Source organism: Myotis brandtii, unplaced genomic scaffold (genome assembly GCF_000412655.1).
Source record: "Myotis brandtii unplaced genomic scaffold, ASM41265v1 scaffold247, whole genome shotgun sequence".
Classification (NCBI taxonomy): Eukaryota; Metazoa; Chordata; class Mammalia; order Chiroptera; family Vespertilionidae; genus Myotis; species Myotis brandtii.
The window spans coordinates 3,146,008-3,165,006 of record NW_005359352.1 but is presented as its reverse complement, the minus strand read 5'-3'; the positions used below and the strand labels follow the sequence as shown (position 1 = coordinate 3,165,006).

Below are 18,999 nucleotides of genomic sequence, written 5' to 3'. Positions count from 1 at the left end.
GGGCGGGGGGAGGGTCACAGACAGGCAGACACAGGCCTGCCAGACGCCACCCAACCCCCAGTCAGGTACTGGGAAAACAGGAGGCCACGCCCGAGTGAGGCTGTGCCCAGGCCACCGATGCCACGGCCTACTGTGAGCTTTTTCTGCAATAAGCAGGAAATGCCCTAAAGTTCCTCTTCACTGTAAACAGTAGGGAAATTTCCATTAGGGAAAGTTTAATGCCCACAAAATAATTCCTTTAAACAATAAGTGAGTCCAGCCGGTCTGTCCTTCCGGGAAGGGAGACCATGGGACCCTGGGTTGCGAGCCGTAGGCATTCACAGGCGCCTTGAGGGACGCAGGCCTGGTGGGTCACATTCCTGTGCTTAACAGAGATCTGCAGGATCTGAAGCAATGGGCCATTTTCATCCTAAGATTCGAGTTTAATTCAAATAGGGATCATTTTTCTCTCCCAAATCAGGGCTACACTGAACAGGAAACAGGTTATATCAGAGTTAGTGATTGGCAGCTGCCCTGAGGCTCCCAATTAGCAAGGCCGGTCCCCTCCCTGTCTCAGTGCGTCATGTAACCCAGATGCGGCCACACATCTGCCCAGACAAGAGGCAGGAGAACCTCAGCCCTTGGACAGCCCAGCTTTTGGACAGTAAATGTCTGTGCACATTTGCTGCAGTGACGTGTCTGCTGGTGACCTGGCCCCTGCGTCCAGACAAGGCTGTGGCCCTGCGTCAGCAGCATCTAGTCTGAGCCCAGGTGCTTCTCAGCAGGTAACTGTTTGGCTTCCATGTCACCCTCATTACCTCCAAGTCAAGCAAGTAAGAGAACAAGAGCGTCACTTTTTTTTTTAAATGAAGTACTTCTCACAACCATGTGGATTCCTGTACATCTAATAAGGGTGTCAAATACTGTCCCTGAGGTGTTTTACAACTGCCAGAGAAATCAGACAGCTTGTGGCTATCGATGGAGATAAATCACTTTATGTGGATATTTTTATTTACCGACTCTCTCAGGATAGCTGGGAAGCTCAGGGTAGAGTTTATATTCGTTTCTGTCACCTGCAAAAAAAAAAAAAAAAAGATGGGGGGGAAACATTTAGAAAACTAGTTTATAGTTTATAAAGTGTCCAAGAATGCCAAACTTTGCCCTTGCTAAGAAAATATTGTAAATAAAAATAATTGATATAAACGCCATTATTTTATCATGCTTTAAATCAAGGAATGCCTGAGAAAATCCAGAACATACACCAGGCTTAAGGGAGATGGCATATCTTAAGGCATATCTGATACCTTAGCACATAAGCCACAATGCAGGCCTCATAGTGACACACCCATGGCAAACAGACTAGTAGACATGTCTTTTTACTGACGTGATCCTAAAACACCTGAATCTAAAAGCTCGTAACTCCCAAGCCAGAGATTTTTGAACATCCTTGCTTGCATAACCCCGGAAATAATTTTTAAACAGCATGCACTCCCCAGACATCATCAACTTCCTTCCAGGGGCCTCGGTCACACTTCCATGGGGGCATCTCCTAGCCTGAAAGCGCTTGCAGGACGCAAGTGAGCCTCATCTTTGTTCTCCAAAGCCCGGCACAGCCTCCCCGACAATCGACATTACACAGAGCACCACCTGCTTTAACGCATGCCGTTTATTGGTGACCTCTCCATGTGCAAAGCAGAATTCTAAGAGTGACCGTCGTCAGAGAGTGATGGAAAGGGGCAAAGGCCAGGACATAGACTGCATAATCCAGTCTATTCTAAAACCACCTTACGAAACCCTGAGATCCCAAGATGGAGGATAAAATTAATATTCAGAAATAGGAATCTGTGAATATATAAGAAAAACAGGCTTATTTTGTTCCCATTTTAAACCCGCTTCTTCTGAACGAGAATAGAGACCCTAACAAATCATAGCCACGAGAATGTGATTTGGGCATTTAGAAGAGGCTTGAGCATTCGCTTTTCTTTAATACCCACTAGTTCTTTTATTCAACTGTAAAATTCAACAATGTGGCTCCATTTCTTAACAATAATATTTAATAACTGCTTAATTCTCATTGCATTTGAATTGCAAAAAAATACTTACTCTGAGAGCCGGAGCTCAGCGGGCCCTGTGGAGATGATGGCTGTGGTCTTGACAGTGGTTTTGGAGGTAATTCTTGAGCCTTGGGAGGAATAAAAAAATGCATGTAATAAAAAAATCCCATTTTCCCTAGGAGCACACAAGGCCTTTCTCCTAATGAGTACGTGTGGCAAAGCCTACCCCGTGCGCTGACAAATGAAGTCCCTCATGCTCACAGGTGCTGCTCTGGGGCACTTAGCTGAGCTGGACCACAACATACCCGGGGGTGCCCTGTAACAGGAAGTGCACCTGGCCCAGGTCCCTCTGACAACCTGCAGGCACAGTAAGTGGTGGCGGGGAGAGGCAGTGACAGTTCTAACTCTGTGAGTCAGTTTCCATTCTTTAAGGCGGATTAAGCGACTGAAAGCGGTTGTGGACTTAGGTAACCAAGGCCCACAAGCCCTCTCCCTCCCACACCTCCGTGTGGGTAACTGAAATGACAAAGTCCCGCCCTTGGAGAAACGCCATGTGGGAAAGGACTGCGTTTCCCTTTGAAACCTGTGCAGGTGGCATGTGAAGGCTGTAGGACATCTTCACAAGCACTTTAGGTAAACGAGGTCACGAGGGAGTTCAAGGTTATTAGGAAGCTGGTTCAAGGACAGAGTACTCTGTGCAGGGAGGTGTCCTGTGGCTACAGAGAAAGTAAACCAACAGCACCGGAGCCTTCCTCCGCTCCCGGGCGGCTCTCCTCGCGTTGATCCGCTGTCCTTCGCTCTCATACTTCTCAGTGAACGCATCAAGGATTTCGTAAAGGTCCTCCGCTTGAGCAGGCCGCGGCATGTCTCCAAATAAAATGTCATACGCTCGAACATCTTGACAATAAAACCTAAAAAGAAATGTCAAATCAAGAACATTTCTTTTATAGACATGGATCCTTTCTAGAGGAAGTCCTGTGTGTGTGTGTACTCATACACTACTTTTCAAACTAACTACAAGCCATACCCACGTTAACCCGGAATGCACCCCCATGCTCACCTCTGGGGGCACCACCTTCAATACTCTGATATGCACAAAATACAAAATGCACACCACATATACACACAGACACTTGTCTATACGAACATACGTGACCCTATGTGGTACAGTATATCAACACTTTTGCAAATACACCTACAAGCAGATACATTTTTACAGGTTTTTATTTTTTACGATTCTCAATCACCCCAGCCTAAGGCTTTATTTCAACATATATGCCTTTGCAATTTCTTTAAATGGATATTTGCTTCAAAATCATACAAGGATCTGCCTTACATGTTTGAAAGGCCTGCAGTTGATTATATGTGTTTTAGTTTTCCCAGAATTTAGATGAACTTGAGTGGGAAAGTCTTCCAAAGGTCTAAAGCCAGAAGTCCCTAAAAGCTTTCTTAACCTGTATTTCCCAGATTTATAAAATCGAGGTAAAAACACCTCAACTTCCTGATGGAGAGCTCCATACCCTGCACGCCCCCCCATCCTCCCTGCTGTCTGGCCTGGGTGTTTACATGGAATGCGATCGAGTGCTGCTGAATCGTGAGTGGACTGGCACTGACTTTGCATGGGTTTCTCTCTCTTTGGGAGCTGGGGGTGGGGGGCGGTCTGTCTGCTGTGAACCACCTGGTCAGCTCCATTGGCTCCCACAGGGAGGAATCCCCACCAGGTTCTGGAAGCAGTGCTTCTGTGGGTCTTGGTGCTTTACCTTTTCCTGGGCAAGCAAACATATTTTTAGAGGAGGTTTCAAAGAGCTGCTTTGGGAAAAATTAGCCAGATGCCTGTTTAGAGTGAAAGTTCCTCTTGGTCTATAAGTACATCCAAATCCATTTTTTAAAAAGTGTAAAGTGGTCTGTCTTTTATGGAAGAATGAGTGTGATAACAGGAAACTTTCACAAGGAGACACATTCTGACTGACCTACAGGTCATAACTAGCCCGGGCCTCTAAAAATGCTCGAAAAATATACCTAATAGGGCACATCCACCTCATAGAATACTATGGAACCATTAACTTACATTTATGATTCTTATAATGCTAAGTGAGAAAATAGGATTTGCAATAGAATCTTGCCCTGGCTGGTTTGGCTCAGTGGATAGAGCATCGCCTGAGGACTGAAGGGTCCCAGGTTCTATTCCAGACAAGGGCACATGTCCGGGTTGCAGGCTCAATCCCCAGTAGCAGGCCTGCAGGAGGCAGCCAATCAATGATTCTCTCTCATCATTGATGTTTCAATCTCTCACTCCATTCCCCTTTCTCTCTGAAATCAACAAAAATATGTTTTAAAAAAGAACTTATGCTACTATCACAGGTGGCAAAACAAAAGAAAAGTATGCTTAGAAAAATATTAGGAGGCAACAAAACAAACGGTGAATAATCTTTAAAGGGGTAAAATGTTTTCCTCCCTTTTAATTTTTTGTGTTTTCTAAGCTTTCTATCCTATATAATAAAAGTATAATATGCAAATCGACCAAATGGTGGAATGATCGGTCGCTATGATGTGCACTGACCACCAGGGGGCAGACACTTAACACAGGAGCTGCCCCCTGATGGTCAGTGCGCTCCCACAGCAGGAACACTGCTCAGCCAGAAGCAGGACTCGTGGCTGGCGAGCGTAGCAGCAGTGGCAGGAGCCTCTCCCGCCCCCACTGCAGGCGGGCTGTAAGGAGCAAGGGGTCCCAGACTGCGAGAGAGCGCAGGCCAGGCTGAGGCCCGCCCCCCAAGTGCACGAATATCATGCACTCGGCCTCTAGTAGGTACATATTATCTCACATTGAATTTTTAAATGAAGAAACACCCACTCGGAGTCATATCTTGTTGATTTAAAAAAGGAACAGACAAAGGAACTAGCGCTGTATACATTTACCAAACATTCTTTTCTCATGACACCGTCTTTACATCAATGACAATTACTCGCCTTACACTTACTTCCGATTGGTCTCCTTCCTTTCAATCAAGCAGCTGCCTTCCAAGCTGATGCCAGCAAAGAGCCCCCGGGACCTGCAGTACGTGAAGACGGCGGCCGAGCTCCGCAGGGCGACGTTTCCCTCCAAATTCCTGCGAAACAGAGGGTTAGCTCACACCTGAGAGAGGCTCTGCACCCACAGACGGTGCGAGGGCAGCACTGACCTCTGACCCCAAGGCTGGCCTGTCTTCCTTCAGGCCTTTACACGCTCGCTTCCTGTGGCTGGCCTGCGTGGGCTTGAGGGGTGCAGGGAAGGGGGGTCGAGGGGAAGGACAGGGCCCCGGACTCAGCCCCGGGGGTTCAGTGCCGAGGACACAAGGACAGCTTTCATCTTCCTGCCTTCCTTTCCCCAAACAGGGAATACTCTCCAGGTGCCAAGGACTGGGTTCTTTTTACACTGAGGGTTTTCATGGAACTTAGACATCTTTTCCGATGATTTTACCGTGTGACTTCTTTAAACAGTCTGGGTATAAAAAGTTCCTCAACTGCTCAGTGAGCACAACAGTACTTCACTAACAGAGAAGGAAAATCCACTGTGTTTCAAACAACACTCAAGTGAGACACTTCCTTTTCGATTTTTCATAATTCAGTTTGGAAAGAGAGCCTTTTCGTTTCTGATCCCCACCGCCCTTCACCAGTTAAAGTTTAACTTGCTTTGGCTCCAAAGTTTAATGTGAAATTTGTGTTCCATTCCAGAAAATACAATGGCTGGAATTTCAGAAATGTTTCGTTTCTTGTGTGTGCAGATTTCCTCATTTTATCACACTGGCGATGTTCTGTAAATTTCTTATTTGTAAGCAGCCTCAAACCTTCTGTGAGATACAGAGATCGTAACTTTGCTTCATGTGAATTCAAGTTTCCTCTTAACACACGTTAATATATAGTTTTTAACACTTTTCTATCCCACAGCTGTTCCAATGTATTTTACAGAACTCACCTTCCCAAAGGCCCGACTGCCACAGTCAAATTCCCTCCGAGGGTTAGGTTGCCACCTTTTGCAAAAGCTTCTACCGCTCGGCCATAATTCAAAATTATAACCAAATCCGACACCTAAAATGTAGAAACCCATTTATGTAAAAATAATTATGTTTAACTATTATTTAAAATATAGGCTGATTAAAACTCAAATATTATATACACTGTAATAAGCATTTCAGTGTAGACAGGGAAAGAATAGGACAGTCATATTTTTCGTCTTGAGCTGAGGATGCAAGCAGCTGACATTTCCACCGACGACGGCAAACTCCTGACACACTGTGAGGGTTCGTGCATCATCTCTTACTCCCCCCAGCAACCTGGTAATGCAGGTGGTGACAGGGGTGTCGTGAGGTTAAGTGAACTGTCACAGCGATGACAGAACAGATCAAACCGGGGTTGGAGGGGAACATCACAGGTACCCCGGCAACTAACCCCTCAGGGAAGCCAAGCTGAGAGCACAGACAGGAGTGGGGTGGAGGCCACCGCCCAGAGGCCCTGGTTCCCAGGACAGGTCCACGGCGACATCCTTGCCAAGGCCTGGCGCCCAGTCCCCGTGAAATGCACAGCAGACACTTCATTTTATGCCACAGAGGTTCAAACCATCAGGAAGAAACACAGTGACATTTCCCAGTGCCTGTCGCTATGACCTCACTCTCTAAGTCTAAGCGAACCTAGAACGAGGACGCTCAAGGCCTGTCGGCGTGGGGAACGCATTTGTTTTCCAGACTCGCCGCTGCGCTGGTGGCACCCAAGGCGAGCACGGAAAAAATGACAGGCCCGTCCCGCGGGCAACAGACACCGCGTCTCCTCCCAACGCCTCCTCTCACAGCTTACGCATTCCAGTAGTTTCACCTACAGATTCATTTACTGTAAACCCGAGGGAAGGCTGCCTTCGCCTCTGTTACAGTGAAGCCGTGAGCTGACCGAGAGCATGCGCTGGAAGGCGCTCGGCGGGAACTGGACGGTGCTGCCCGCTCAGTCCTCGCTCCTGCGGCTCCACCACTGGACCCAATTGCTTTGGGAAGACAACCAAGCACATCGTCTTACAACATGTTTACCTCACATCTTTCTGTTGCATTTACCGGGTGAGAGGACTTCATGTTACTGTACTAGTTTTTCAAGTCTCTTAACGTGCACTAGGGCCCACATCCAGCTTCCAAGGAATCATCATGGAGACACTCATGGGTAGTCTTTGCTACATTGGATTTATTGAAGTCATTATTACTTAGTCTATCATCCTTTTTAAAAAAAATTATTGATTGAATTTAGAGGGAAAGAGAAAGAGAAAGACACACACAGAGAGAGAAACATTGATTTGTTGTTTCACCCATCTATACATTCATTTGTTGATTCTTTTTTTAAAATATTGATTCTTTTTTTAAAATATATTTTTATTGATTTCAGAGAGGAAGGGAGAAGGAGAGAGAGATAGACACATCAATGATGAGAGAGAATCATGGATCGGCTGCCTCCTGCATGCCCCACCTGGGGGATCAGCAGCAACCCAGGCATGTGCCCTTGACCGGAATCAAATCTGGGACCCTTCAGTCCACAGGCCGCCACTCTATCTACTGAGCCAAACCAGCTAGGGCCATTGGTTGATTCTTATATGTGCTGTGACCAAGCATAGAACCCACAACCTTGGCGTATTGGGGTGACGCTCTAACCAACTGAGCTACCCGGCCAGGGCCTCTCATTGTTTTTTAAATAAATGCTATTTGAGAGAAACCCCAAAGCAGGCCCCAGCGGTGCGTGGAGGCCAAGGCTGTGGAAAGAGTGGCCGTGACCCGGCGTGAGGAGTCACCGACACATCGCTCGTGTGGCCAGCCTGAGACATATCTGTTCTACAGACACCAAAGGTGGAAATATGGCAAATGAAAAAAATTCTACGTCAATGAGAGAAAAGGAAGAAGATAGTCACGTGAGAGAGGTTTAGGGAGAGGTTCATCAAGAGGATAAAAGGGAACCGTTTCCATAGGTTTTTGGTAAAATAAACACGGGTGGAAATCTCTCACTCCCGGGTGTTAGGTTTCAGTTGCTTTTGGAGGATTCATGATCGTGTGCGGACCATTGGCCCCTTACCTCGATTCCGATTTCAAATCCTCCACCGAGCCCCGCGATCCCGATGGCAGAAGGTGCGGACCACTCTAATAAAACAAGCACACGTCACTCCAAAGTCAGACCCATCACGCAAATATCAGGGGAAATGCTAACATGAGGATGAATACCGTTTCTTTTTAAAATAAGAAGAATCTGATATTTTCCTCTATGTTTTTAAATGTTTTTATATATAATTTTTAAGTTAAAAATATTAGATACTCATTATGAGTCTCAGACTCACAAATACATGTTGTCTAATCTTTCTCAATAAACATGCCTAATACCAAACTATTGAATTCTCACCAACTAAACTTACTTAGCATTTGACAACTTCAACAATCAACATGTTTTACAAAATAATTGAGCAGTAATTCTAGCCATTAGTAAGAATTTTATCGTAGATCTGAGAGTAAAAGGATTGAGAGTTTACTAGGATTATAACCACCCCTGAGGGTAACACAATACTACATGGTTTATAATTTACATTTCCAAGGGCAAAAACTGTTTGACACCCTTTGTGCCTAGTAAAAGCACAAGGAATAGGCTATCCATTCCAGATGATTAAAATTCTAGTAAAATATATTTCCTTACATTTGGACACTAAGCACAGTAATTGCATTTGCATGAGTATTTTATGCTTATTTTGTCTGATATAGAAACGGGTTAAACAAGTCTAGAAAAAACATTAATTTGGTTGGGGGAGGGTGGAATGGTCCAGATAAAGTCATTTCTTGAAATGCTGATCAGCTTCTAAATCAGACTTTCCTTCCTGCATGCTTTCCAGATGATAACTATCGAGTCTACCCAGAACTAATCTGTCCGGACTTAGACAGAAATCAGTGTCTTAAATGCCAACATTATTTTCCATTCCCTATGTTAGGCACTGCCTCTGCCCCCATCCAGCAGGGATCCGGGAATTCTCTGTGCCTCATTTGGGCAGCTTTTAAATTATCCTGAGCAGCCACCACTGGGCAAGATGGGAGAGAAATGTAAGGGCTCAGAGTGAAACTCCAGAGGCCGATAGCACCCCCACCTTCTGCATAGTCATCTGTCAGTGACCAAAGGGACCTACAATGCTGAGGCCTTCTTAGAGATTTGGGGCTCACCCGGCGTGGACTCTCTCTGAATGTACCCCCACTTTGATTGTGCTACTTACTGGGAAATCTGGCCATAAACATTGGGGTGATGCTTGAGAGGAGAGAATTCTGTCGCTTTTGTCTCACAGCTGTGCTTCCAGCTCTGAGAGCTGAGCCACAGCTTGGAGGACTCTCATTCTGGCGGGATACCTCCACAGGGGGGTCCAGCGACTGAGGTTCAAAGGCTGTGTGCCCCACAGACGCCTAGATGTACCCATTGTCGGTGAATGTCCCACAAACTACACAAAAAAATAACTATTTACACCAAAATGTGCTCACTTATAGGGCTGAACAGCAATATTCAGTTGGTCTAAGAAGCATTTGGTTGGTCCTGGCAGGCCTGCACACACTCTAAGTCTTACTCTCCATGCTGGTTCTTGGGGTTCAAGGCAAACACACTTCGATTTCACCTCTGAGAAATCAAGTATTAGGTTTCATTGCAGAAAATGAAACCAAATTATATTGATCTTGATAGCATTCTGCTCTGGGGATATTCGTTCAAATGACTTCCCACAGGAGCTACAGATGGCTCTCATTTTCTTATAAAATTCCACAAAACAAAAGAAAACCATTGTGGCATGAAGTTGAGGAACAAGAACTCATACTTAACAGCAGATGCAAATTTTGTCCTGTTTAATATTTGCTCCATGAAAGAACTACAGATGTATACAAGACAAAGCCAGGTCAACCTGGATCTCATCCAATGTTTTAGGAAGAGAACAGTGACGGCTCATGGCCCTGAGCTGTTTGATACCCAGGACACACCCCAGGGAGCCCTCAGGATGACAGGTTTGGGGCGTGGGAAGCCTGCCATACTCCCTGTGAAATGTGTTCACATGGAAACAGAACAGTGAATATGCAGGATTCTCTCCTCCCCACGTGAAGAAACGTCACTTACTTCCGTCTGGAAGTCGAGCCAACACGATCCCGCTGCCTCCTCGCGCCGTTACCAGAAACCCGGCTTTTATCACAGACAGAACCGCAAGGCCCTTGGCCTTGGCAATCACGTGGGCTGCAAAGGTCAGAGACAACAGGTGAGCAGGTGCAAGCAGATTTCACGCACACAGGTGTGCTGGGCCGATTCCTGGGTTCTCACAAGGAGCCTTAAGGGCACATTGGAGCTACAGTACAGATAAAATGTGGTTACAGGACAGTTGAGAGGTGGGGGGTCCCCAACTCCCAGCTCAGCCTCTATGTTGTTTCTGCAAACGCAACATCGTAAGGGCTCAAAAACCCCAAGACGGCCATAATAGGTGAGATACAGCTGGGAGGATCAGCCAAGAGAAAAAGGTGGGTGAGGACTTGCTCTCTCAGGGGGTTGGCAGCCTGACGTCAAGGCATGCAACACCAAGTTAGAAAGCAAAGCAAATTTAGAAATTCACAGCACGGTTTTATTTACCTACCAGGAATGATCTTATCAGGTCCATTTCTGGAAGTTATTTCTGTGAATTCTCTTAGAATTTTAGCAGCCTTTTTTGCTTCCGATTTCAAATTGGAAGGTATAGGGTTATTCACTAGAACATTTTAAAAAAAGATAGAAGTTACAAATTTATTGTCACTTCATTTTTTTCTCATACACAATTAAGCATTAACAAATCATACCCTACCAGACAAAGAAAATGAACTGGAAATCCTCAATTACTAATTGTTTCATCTCTATTTTCCTAGTAAAGTAAATTCACTAGGAGATTAGGAACCCTAAACATCTCAGGTATTATAAAATCATGGGATTCTAAAGGATCTTAACAAAATCTGGTTCAATCTCCCAATTATGTATGTTCTCCCTGTAATTCTTAACTCAACCCAATACTAATAAAAACATTAAAATCATGGAGGCCCGGTGCATGAATTCATGCACGGCCGGAGGAGGGGCTGTGGACGGTTAGCCAGCCCCAAACCCTGGTTGAACTCCCGGTCGAGGGGACAATTTGCATATTAGCCTTTTATTATATAGATTTTAAAAAGATGTACTTTATAACTGTCTATGTTAGCTAATGTAAAACTTAACATAGTTGGCTATTTTTGTCAAAAATGTTTGAGCGGTCTGTACAGATTTTCCTTATTGGTAGTAAAATTCCAGGAGACTTGGGAATTGAGTGATTAAGTAACAAAGGCTAGCATTTGTACAGCACTTTGCACTCCAGTGTTGCTTGTGTGGGGGCTAAAGAATAGTAATACTTTTCCTCCCACCTTCTGGGCTAATAACCAAATTAACAGAGACAGATTAACAGCAGACCATCAAAGTTCAATACATGCACATGGGGAATTCACATTGGCATAATAATTCCATGGAAATTCCAAAGACTGGGAGGCAACATTGGGTGTAGAAGACATTTTAAAACAAGATCATTCCCTATTTCCAGACAGGGGACCAGAAGAGCCAAAGAAATCAAGAGGTTTAATGTGAAATCTGCTGTTCAGACCATCAAATCAATGTTTCATTTTATTTTATTTTTATTTTTTTTAAGAATTTTTGTGAGTTTATTTCCAATGTTTCATTTTAAAGACTGTGTTTCTGGTTCTGAAAGTTCCACAGGTTGTTTTTCGTGCCTGCCGTTTTTGTGCTCATTGTGCTTATGTTGTTCTTTAAATCCTCCAGCGTATTGTAAAAGGTGCTTTTACGCTCTTGTCTGCTCATTGCATCATCTCTGTTCTGCCTGAGCCTGTTTCTGATGGATTTTTCTCCTAGTTATGGATTATGTTTTCCTGTGTCTACCCATTTCTAGTAAAAGTGGTGGTTGCTAGAAGTTGTGAGCAGGTAGTGAGTCAAGGCTTTCTTTTGTTACTGGTGGAAATAGGGTTCTTCCACAGAATTGCAAGGAAAGCATTTCGGGGACCCATGGACTTGAAGCATAGTGGCAAGGTTTAATGGAGCGAAAACAAGGGACTGTCCCCAAGTCCTAGTGTCTCATCCATGACCAGGGGGCTCAGCTCCGTCCAGTGTGGAAGAAGTCCAGCCTCTGGGGCGCAAGCCTGCAACCACGGCTATCAGGCCCAGGAGGGCCGGGACCCAGAGATGCAGAACTTCCCTGGGTGTCATACACCCATGGGCTGGTCCTCTGCTGAGGCTGCGCTTGGGCCCACACTGCTGCTACAGAGAGGAAGCACATGAATCGCTGAGGGCTGTGATGGGCCCTCCCCTTACCCAATCCCTTCCTTTTCCCAGGGTAGACTCCTCCCCTTTTTGGTCGCCATCTAGGCTCTTACTGTACATGCCTCAGCAGAGGAATTTCTCTTTTACTGGTCCCCCCCTTCTGGAATCTGGGGGAACAGCCAGCTGTCCCCTGGGGGGGCTGGAAAACCAGTCCTTCCTCCCCCCTGGGGATTGGCCTCTGTTTGGCAGATAATGTGCTGTCCCCTGGGATCTAGGTTGTAGTAGACCTGGCTTAATGTTTAATTAGATGTCTGGCTCCATCTGCTCCCTTTCTTTTTTATTTTTATTTATTGATTTGAGAGAGAGACCAATTTTGTTGTTCCACTTATTTATGCATTCATTGGTTGATTCTTGTAGTAGTATGTGCCTTGACCAGGAATTAAACCCACAACCTTGGCGTCTCAGAACGATGCTCTCACCAACTGAGCTACCTGGCCAGGGCCTCCATTTGCTCCCTTTCTTTGTCAGTAACTAACTAGCTGCCTAGGCGAACACTTTGATGTGTGGCTCAGGTGTGTACATAGTCTCGAGCTCACTGTTGGCCCTACAGTTAGGGTGGTATTCTCTCCTCCACGTCCTCAGGGCTCACTGAGCTCTTTCACCCTTGGCTGGTTGGAACTGCTGTTCCCACGCTGTGTCCGCCCAGGGCTGCTCCCCTCACAGCTCCTGGCAGTTATCCCGCCTGCCTTCCAAGTCCCCCAATAATGCCTCTCATTCAGCCGAGGACTCCAGGATCCCTCTGAGATTCCCTGGGCTCTCTCTCTAACCCCCTCTGCTCTGCAAGTGCCATGGGCCTGAGCCTCTCTAAGCTCACGAGCTCTTCATCCAACAAGAACACACGCTCTGGGCCTCCTTCCTCTCTGGGACTCACTCGCCACTCGCCTGTTGTCCAACATGTGAAAACAGACATTCCTTATATTTTGCCCAGTTTCTAGTTGTTTACAGCAAATGGCAAACCCAGTACCCTTTTCTTCATCATGAAATTCTCAGTGTACTTTTAATCTGTTCTTCCCCAAGTTATGTTGAATATTTTTCCAATTCTGTAAAATCTTTTTAATATTTCTTGTCTATTTATGGGGCATTTCTCTGTTTCTTATTCATTTATATATTAAAGGAATTAACCTTTATTCTGTAATATAGCCTCAATGTTGCTGCTTAGCCCACAAAGCCCAATACATGTCCCCTCTTGCCCTTTAGGGAAAAAACTGCCAACCTCTGACCTCTTGAAATAGTCTTCAAGACCCCTTTTACATGCTGCTCCTACATGAAACCATTCAGCACAGCCCCTCACATAACTGAAATCTTGGCAGGGCCGACCTCCACTGCTGGGCATTTGTGGGGAGTGACAGGGCCCTAAATGACGGCCCCGCCTCCTACTGACTCAGGGGCCCCTGGGCACAGTTTCTCCCCTTTTGCCCTCACAGAACCACCAGTGACCTGAGGAGCAGGGACAAACCTGCCCATGTCTGGTCTGAGTGGTGAGGGACACAGCAGCCACATTTTTAAAAAGATGCCACCAAGTTGCTAACACGGACTGGAGCTGCCTCCAGGAAGGGCGACAAAGTCGTGGTTGGCCCTCCTTCTCCGCCTCCTTCCAGGTCCTCTTGTCTTCCCAAGCCTCTTCCTTCTTTGCACTCAAACCTCAGGTTCTGTGACTTGAAGCACCATCTATGGCAGATCATTCTCCAAGTTTCATCTACTCTTTAATCTTCCCCTACATTCCAGACTCACAATATCAATTATCTGCTCAGCCCAAGTATCAGGCAAGCATCTCAAGTTAAACACATCCAAACATAACTTGTGACGTCCCGCCTCCTCCCCAACCTGTTCTCCCAGCTTCCTCTCCAGGTAGGTCTCATCCATCCGGGAGCTCACGCTCCACACCTAGGCCAGCTGTGACTCCCATTCCTCATGCTCATCAACACATCCACCCTTCTCAGAACCTGAACCTTCCACACACGCTCAGAATCTGATGGCATCGCCCGCTCCCCAGCCACCAGCCTGGCCTAGAGAAAATCAGTTCTTGTGTTGTCTGTTCAACAACCTCCTCATTGGTTTCCCAGTCTTGAATTTATGGTCATTTCTCCAAAGAAATTCTCCATCTAAGTAATATCTCAGATAATATTACTCCACTGCTTACATCCCTCGAAGTTTTCTCATCATAGTTGGTCTATGCCATGGCTAATATGTCTGTCTGTTATCTATCTATCATCTATCTATCTATCTATCTATATACCTGTCTATCATATCTGTCAATATGGATATCTGTCTAGCTATCCTATCTGTCTGTCTGTCTGCCTGTCTGTATCTGATCTTTCTGGAACATGCCCTTCACTGGAATGTAAGTGCCATGGGGATAAGCACATTGACTATTTTATTTGATTAACTGTAGTATCTCCAGCACATGCCATAATGACATACTGTAATTGCCCAATACATATTTGTTAAATGAATAAAGTATTTGCAAGGTTTTGGGGAATTAAAGGTTAAGCCCCTTTAATTCCCTGAGGAGTAGAAAAGGTTCATTTCATATGAAATTGGTGGATTTATAAAAGAATATACTAACAGCAAAATGTGCCTGCCTCTCAGACTCGGTAGCATTTCCCAGACCTTGCGAGAAAGCAGGGTCAGAGAGAAGCAAGGTACAACTTGATAGCCCTCTGCCCTACATTGTCCTTTCCAGGTCCTCCCAGAAAAGAGAGAACAAAACAGAACAAATACGGAAGGAGACCTGAGTGCAACAAGACCAGCAAGCAGGTGCTCCAAGGGGCCTCAGGCACCTCAGGCTGAGATGAGCGAGGCTCACGCCGCCACATCCCTCCAGCCAGGAAGGTCGGAACTGAGTTTGTAACTAGTGAACTTTCTTCCTTCTGCTGAACACCTGTGTCTTTCATTTTGGAATCAGCACCAGTTTGTCTCCATTGATGCTGCACCTCAAGTGAAACAGATGATCCCAACGTGCCTCCTGGGCCACTTCGATTTCCTAACCAGAGCTGGTCCACAATGGGCACCTGGCCAAGGGCTGGTGTGGGCGCTGCCAGGAGAACCTTTCTCCAGGTACTTGCTGCAAGCTGTCACCCCCTGGGCGGTGTAAGGAGAGAGCCTGAAGACAAAGCCATGAGGGGAGCCATGCAGAAGAGCTGGAGGGAGAGAACCGGGGCTCGGCTGGCCCAGGTTTCTGGCCTGTGAAACTAAAGCATAGTAACCAATGCATACATCTTACCCCCACCAAAACCTTTCCACTTTGATCTCCACACCCAAGCAGAATCAAGCCATCTAATAAGCAAATTCCACAGCTGAGAGCTGCTGCAGCAAACATCCTGCTGCAGGGGCAGGTCCCGCCTCTTCTCTTCTGTAAACACTTGGGGGTTCAGATGCAGCCCAGGAGGCCTGCAGATGCACTGCTCCATGTGCGAGCCCGAGTTCTGTGTAGGCACAGTCCCGTGTCACTGCGAACTGGTCACAGTGAGGATACGGCTGTGTTCAGCTCAACTACAGAAGGGCCTGGCTGCTTTGTTTCAACAATACAGGTTCTGTTAAATTTCTGATAAAATCATACTGCCTGACCACAGTTTATATATAGTGACTTCCCGTCAGAACCAACAAATAATAGCATAGCTATACGTTAGCTGTAATTCCTGTTCCCAACATCAACCGGGGCTCACCCAGCCCCCCGACTACACATGGAGTGTTCGGAGCCTGATCCGAATGTTGCTGAAGTTATGGAGACAGAGGCCATCACTCAAGAAGCCCCTTCCATGCTAAACTACGGTGGGCGTCTGAATGATCATGAAAGTCTCGAGTCTCTTGAATCCAAAGCAAAGCAAATTCTCTATAAACATTTGAGTTTCCTCCTAACAGGAGGATGGCTGCCAAACCTCAAGCTAAGAAACTTAGATGTAAAGTTTTCTTTAAAAAGAACTTAACATACTTGAAAAATTTCATACTCAGACATTGTTTTAATGAAGAAAAGAGTTTATAAAAGGCTGGGGAGAAAATTTTTACTTTGGAAATCGCAAAAGCTCCGAATGAGCTTAGGATGTGGAAACGATTCACATGCTGATCAGAGGGAATAAACTCTGGCTGGGTCTGGGGGGAAACAGGGATGCAGGGTCCTTCTTGAAGGGCATTGCCATGGGGGTGAGGAAGCGGACTCGTCTCCAACCTGCCCTCCACCAAGGGTCTGGAATGGACGCAAGGGACTCCAGGGTTTCCCAAACTTTTCTTCCATCAACAAGACCATTATTTTTCTCAATGGTATCTCTAGGAAAAGCTTAAAAGTTTAGAAACAGTTTTTCAATTTTCCATTCATTATTAAGCCTTATAATTTACATGAAATAGAGGTTATTTACTAAATTGATAAAATCTCAACCAAAATCAAAGAAACAATATTTAGAAATATTTCAAACTGATTAAACCTTAGCCCAAATAAAAGAAACTTCACCTATCTATGTAAGCTTCGGAAAGTTGCCTTTTGCCTAGAACCTTTGCTGGAACATCAACCATGAACACCACTGCCTGGCAACAGGGGCACTGTTTCTGAAACCACTTCTGATGTTTCTGTGGCCCTGGTTTAAGTGCTTCCTTTGACTTAAGGAGACAAAGCTGTCAGTTCTAGAAATCAAAACCGGTCTCTCTGGCCATATCGTTAACCTTCCTAATCCAAACTTTAAACAACACTAACCATTTGAATCCAAACATTCGTGGGGCCTGGGCTGCGTTTCTAGTTCCCTGACCCCAGGTGCAGCCAGGGGACAGAGAGTCGGGAGTGAAACATGACTTCCAGCCCAGGAAACCTTGACCCTTTCCATGCCGAAGCTGAAGACACGTTCCACTCTGGCCAGATCATTTGGTGTAAAAAATGGACTCTTCCCAAAGAAAACAAACCTCAGTGTGCTTAGGTCTTAGACTGCATGGGGTTATTTCCTATAAGGATGCACTTGCAAACACACGGGTGTGGAGGGCTCTGTGACTCCCACTAGCCTGTGTGATCCCACTAGCCTGGCTCTCAGACACTCTTCCCCTCTGACCTGCATCACTTTCCTTCCTTTGGAAACACCATCCCCTTAATTCTAAACAATGAGAAGTCTCCTGAGAATAAAGATTCTAAAATGAGATAAAAGTGTCAAATCATCAGTGGTTGAGCTTTTGACCTATGAACCAGGAGGTCACAGTTCCATTTCCGGTCAGGGCACATGCCTGGGTTGCAGGCTCCATCCCCAGTGGGGGGCGTCAGGAGGCAGCTGATCGATGATTCTCTCTCATCATTGATGTTTCTATCACTCTCTCCCTCTCCCCTCCTCTCTGAAATCAGTAAAAATATGTATATTTTTTTAAAAGCGCCGAAGCACTCTTGATGAGCAAAGATTTTTTTCCCATTATTTTTTCCAATCTTACAAAAGATGAGGGGCAGTATTTACACACTATACAGAAATTTTGTGTAAATAGAACAGTAAGCCAAGCAACCAGGTCTCCTGAAACATGATAAACAGGGTGGAACTTGTTCTGATTGTTGTAACCTCCAACACAGTGATCTGTGACACCTCCCCAGGCAGCCACTGCCCAGGTGTTCCCGGGGCAGGCAGCACACGGGAGGCCGTTTCTCAGAGGTCCTGCCAGACATTCCCCAACTAACATCCCAACATGTGGACCCCTCAGATGGTTAGAGCAACAATGGTGACCCAGAAATATTGGTTGAAAGGGGGCGAAAATGACAGGTTTCCGTCCAGCAGGGTAAATCTCATTTCCCTTTTCTCAGGTACCAACGCAGAGCAGTCTCACACCTGTTCGGATGAGGAAGCCCCGCCTGCCTCAGATCCACAGGGTCCCACCGGCAGTCTGTGGGCTCTTTGGCTCTCAGAGACCTCAGACTGTGGGGTGATGGCAGGGAGGGCCAGGTGACAGCTGCAGGGCTGTCACTTCAGGGACCCCCACCAAGCACAGTCACCCCCTCTTTCTGCCTCCTGCCCCCACAACTCAAGCATAGGCAAACTCAACCATCACCAAAGTTCTAGAATATCACCTATTCAAACAAAATGGGAGGAAAATGATGCAAATCCATGGCCTTTTTAAATATTAGATATTTACAAACAACAAATTGCAATCGATAAAATTAAAAACTTCGGAAGAATTTTTCTGTGAATTGTAACGACTGGGAGTAGCCCTGAATCCAAACCGCTGTGGGGCAGATTCCTGATGTCACGCCTAACTCCTGACGGTGCGCAGGGGACCTCAGCGTCACCCCTAACTCCTGACGGTGCGCAGGGGACCTCAGCGTCACCCCTAACTCCTGACGGTGCGCAGGGGACCTCAGCGTCACCCCTAATTCCTGACGGTGCGCAGGGGGCCTCAGCGTCACCCCTAACTCCTGACGGTGCACAGGGGGCCTCAGCGGCAATAGAGCGAGAACCCCTGACACCGTCTCTCATCCACCAGCTCCCGCCCCAGCAAAGGGGAAGGAGTCGTCCCGACCCCGGGTCTGGCTTGGCGGCGCGGCCGACTCCGTACTCACTTGTGACCCGAGCCTGGTCCGCTCCGGGGCCCCTCGAGCGCGGACGCCGCGCCAGGAAGAGGAAGGCGCTCT

The 18,999-nt window shown here is 46.4% G+C and overlaps 1 protein-coding gene across 2 annotated transcripts in view; it reads right to left on the bottom strand.

The window, feature by feature from the left end:
• SH3YL1 (SH3 and SYLF domain containing 1) overlaps positions 1 to 18,993 on the bottom strand; it is a 23,754-nt gene extending 4,761 nt beyond the window's left edge. The window contains exons 1-9 of one of the 2 annotated variants that reach the window (XM_005867261.2): positions 18,928 to 18,993; positions 10,666 to 10,776; positions 10,161 to 10,274; positions 8,109 to 8,173; positions 5,986 to 6,098; positions 5,012 to 5,140; positions 2,776 to 2,944; positions 2,083 to 2,161; positions 996 to 1,052 (exon numbers count right to left, since the gene is read on the bottom strand). In XM_005867261.2, the coding sequence (XP_005867323.1) occupies positions 996 to 1,052; positions 2,083 to 2,161; positions 2,776 to 2,944; positions 5,012 to 5,140; positions 5,986 to 6,098; positions 8,109 to 8,173; positions 10,161 to 10,274; positions 10,666 to 10,776; position 18,928 (838 nt within the window). In that variant the 5' untranslated portion in view covers positions 18,929 to 18,993. The remainder of the gene's footprint in view (positions 1 to 995; positions 1,053 to 2,082; positions 2,162 to 2,775; positions 2,945 to 5,011; positions 5,141 to 5,985; positions 6,099 to 8,108; positions 8,174 to 10,160; positions 10,275 to 10,665; positions 10,777 to 18,927) is intronic. The other variant, XM_005867262.2, reaches the window with a different exon arrangement.
• Between the last annotated feature and the right edge of the window lie 6 nt (positions 18,994 to 18,999).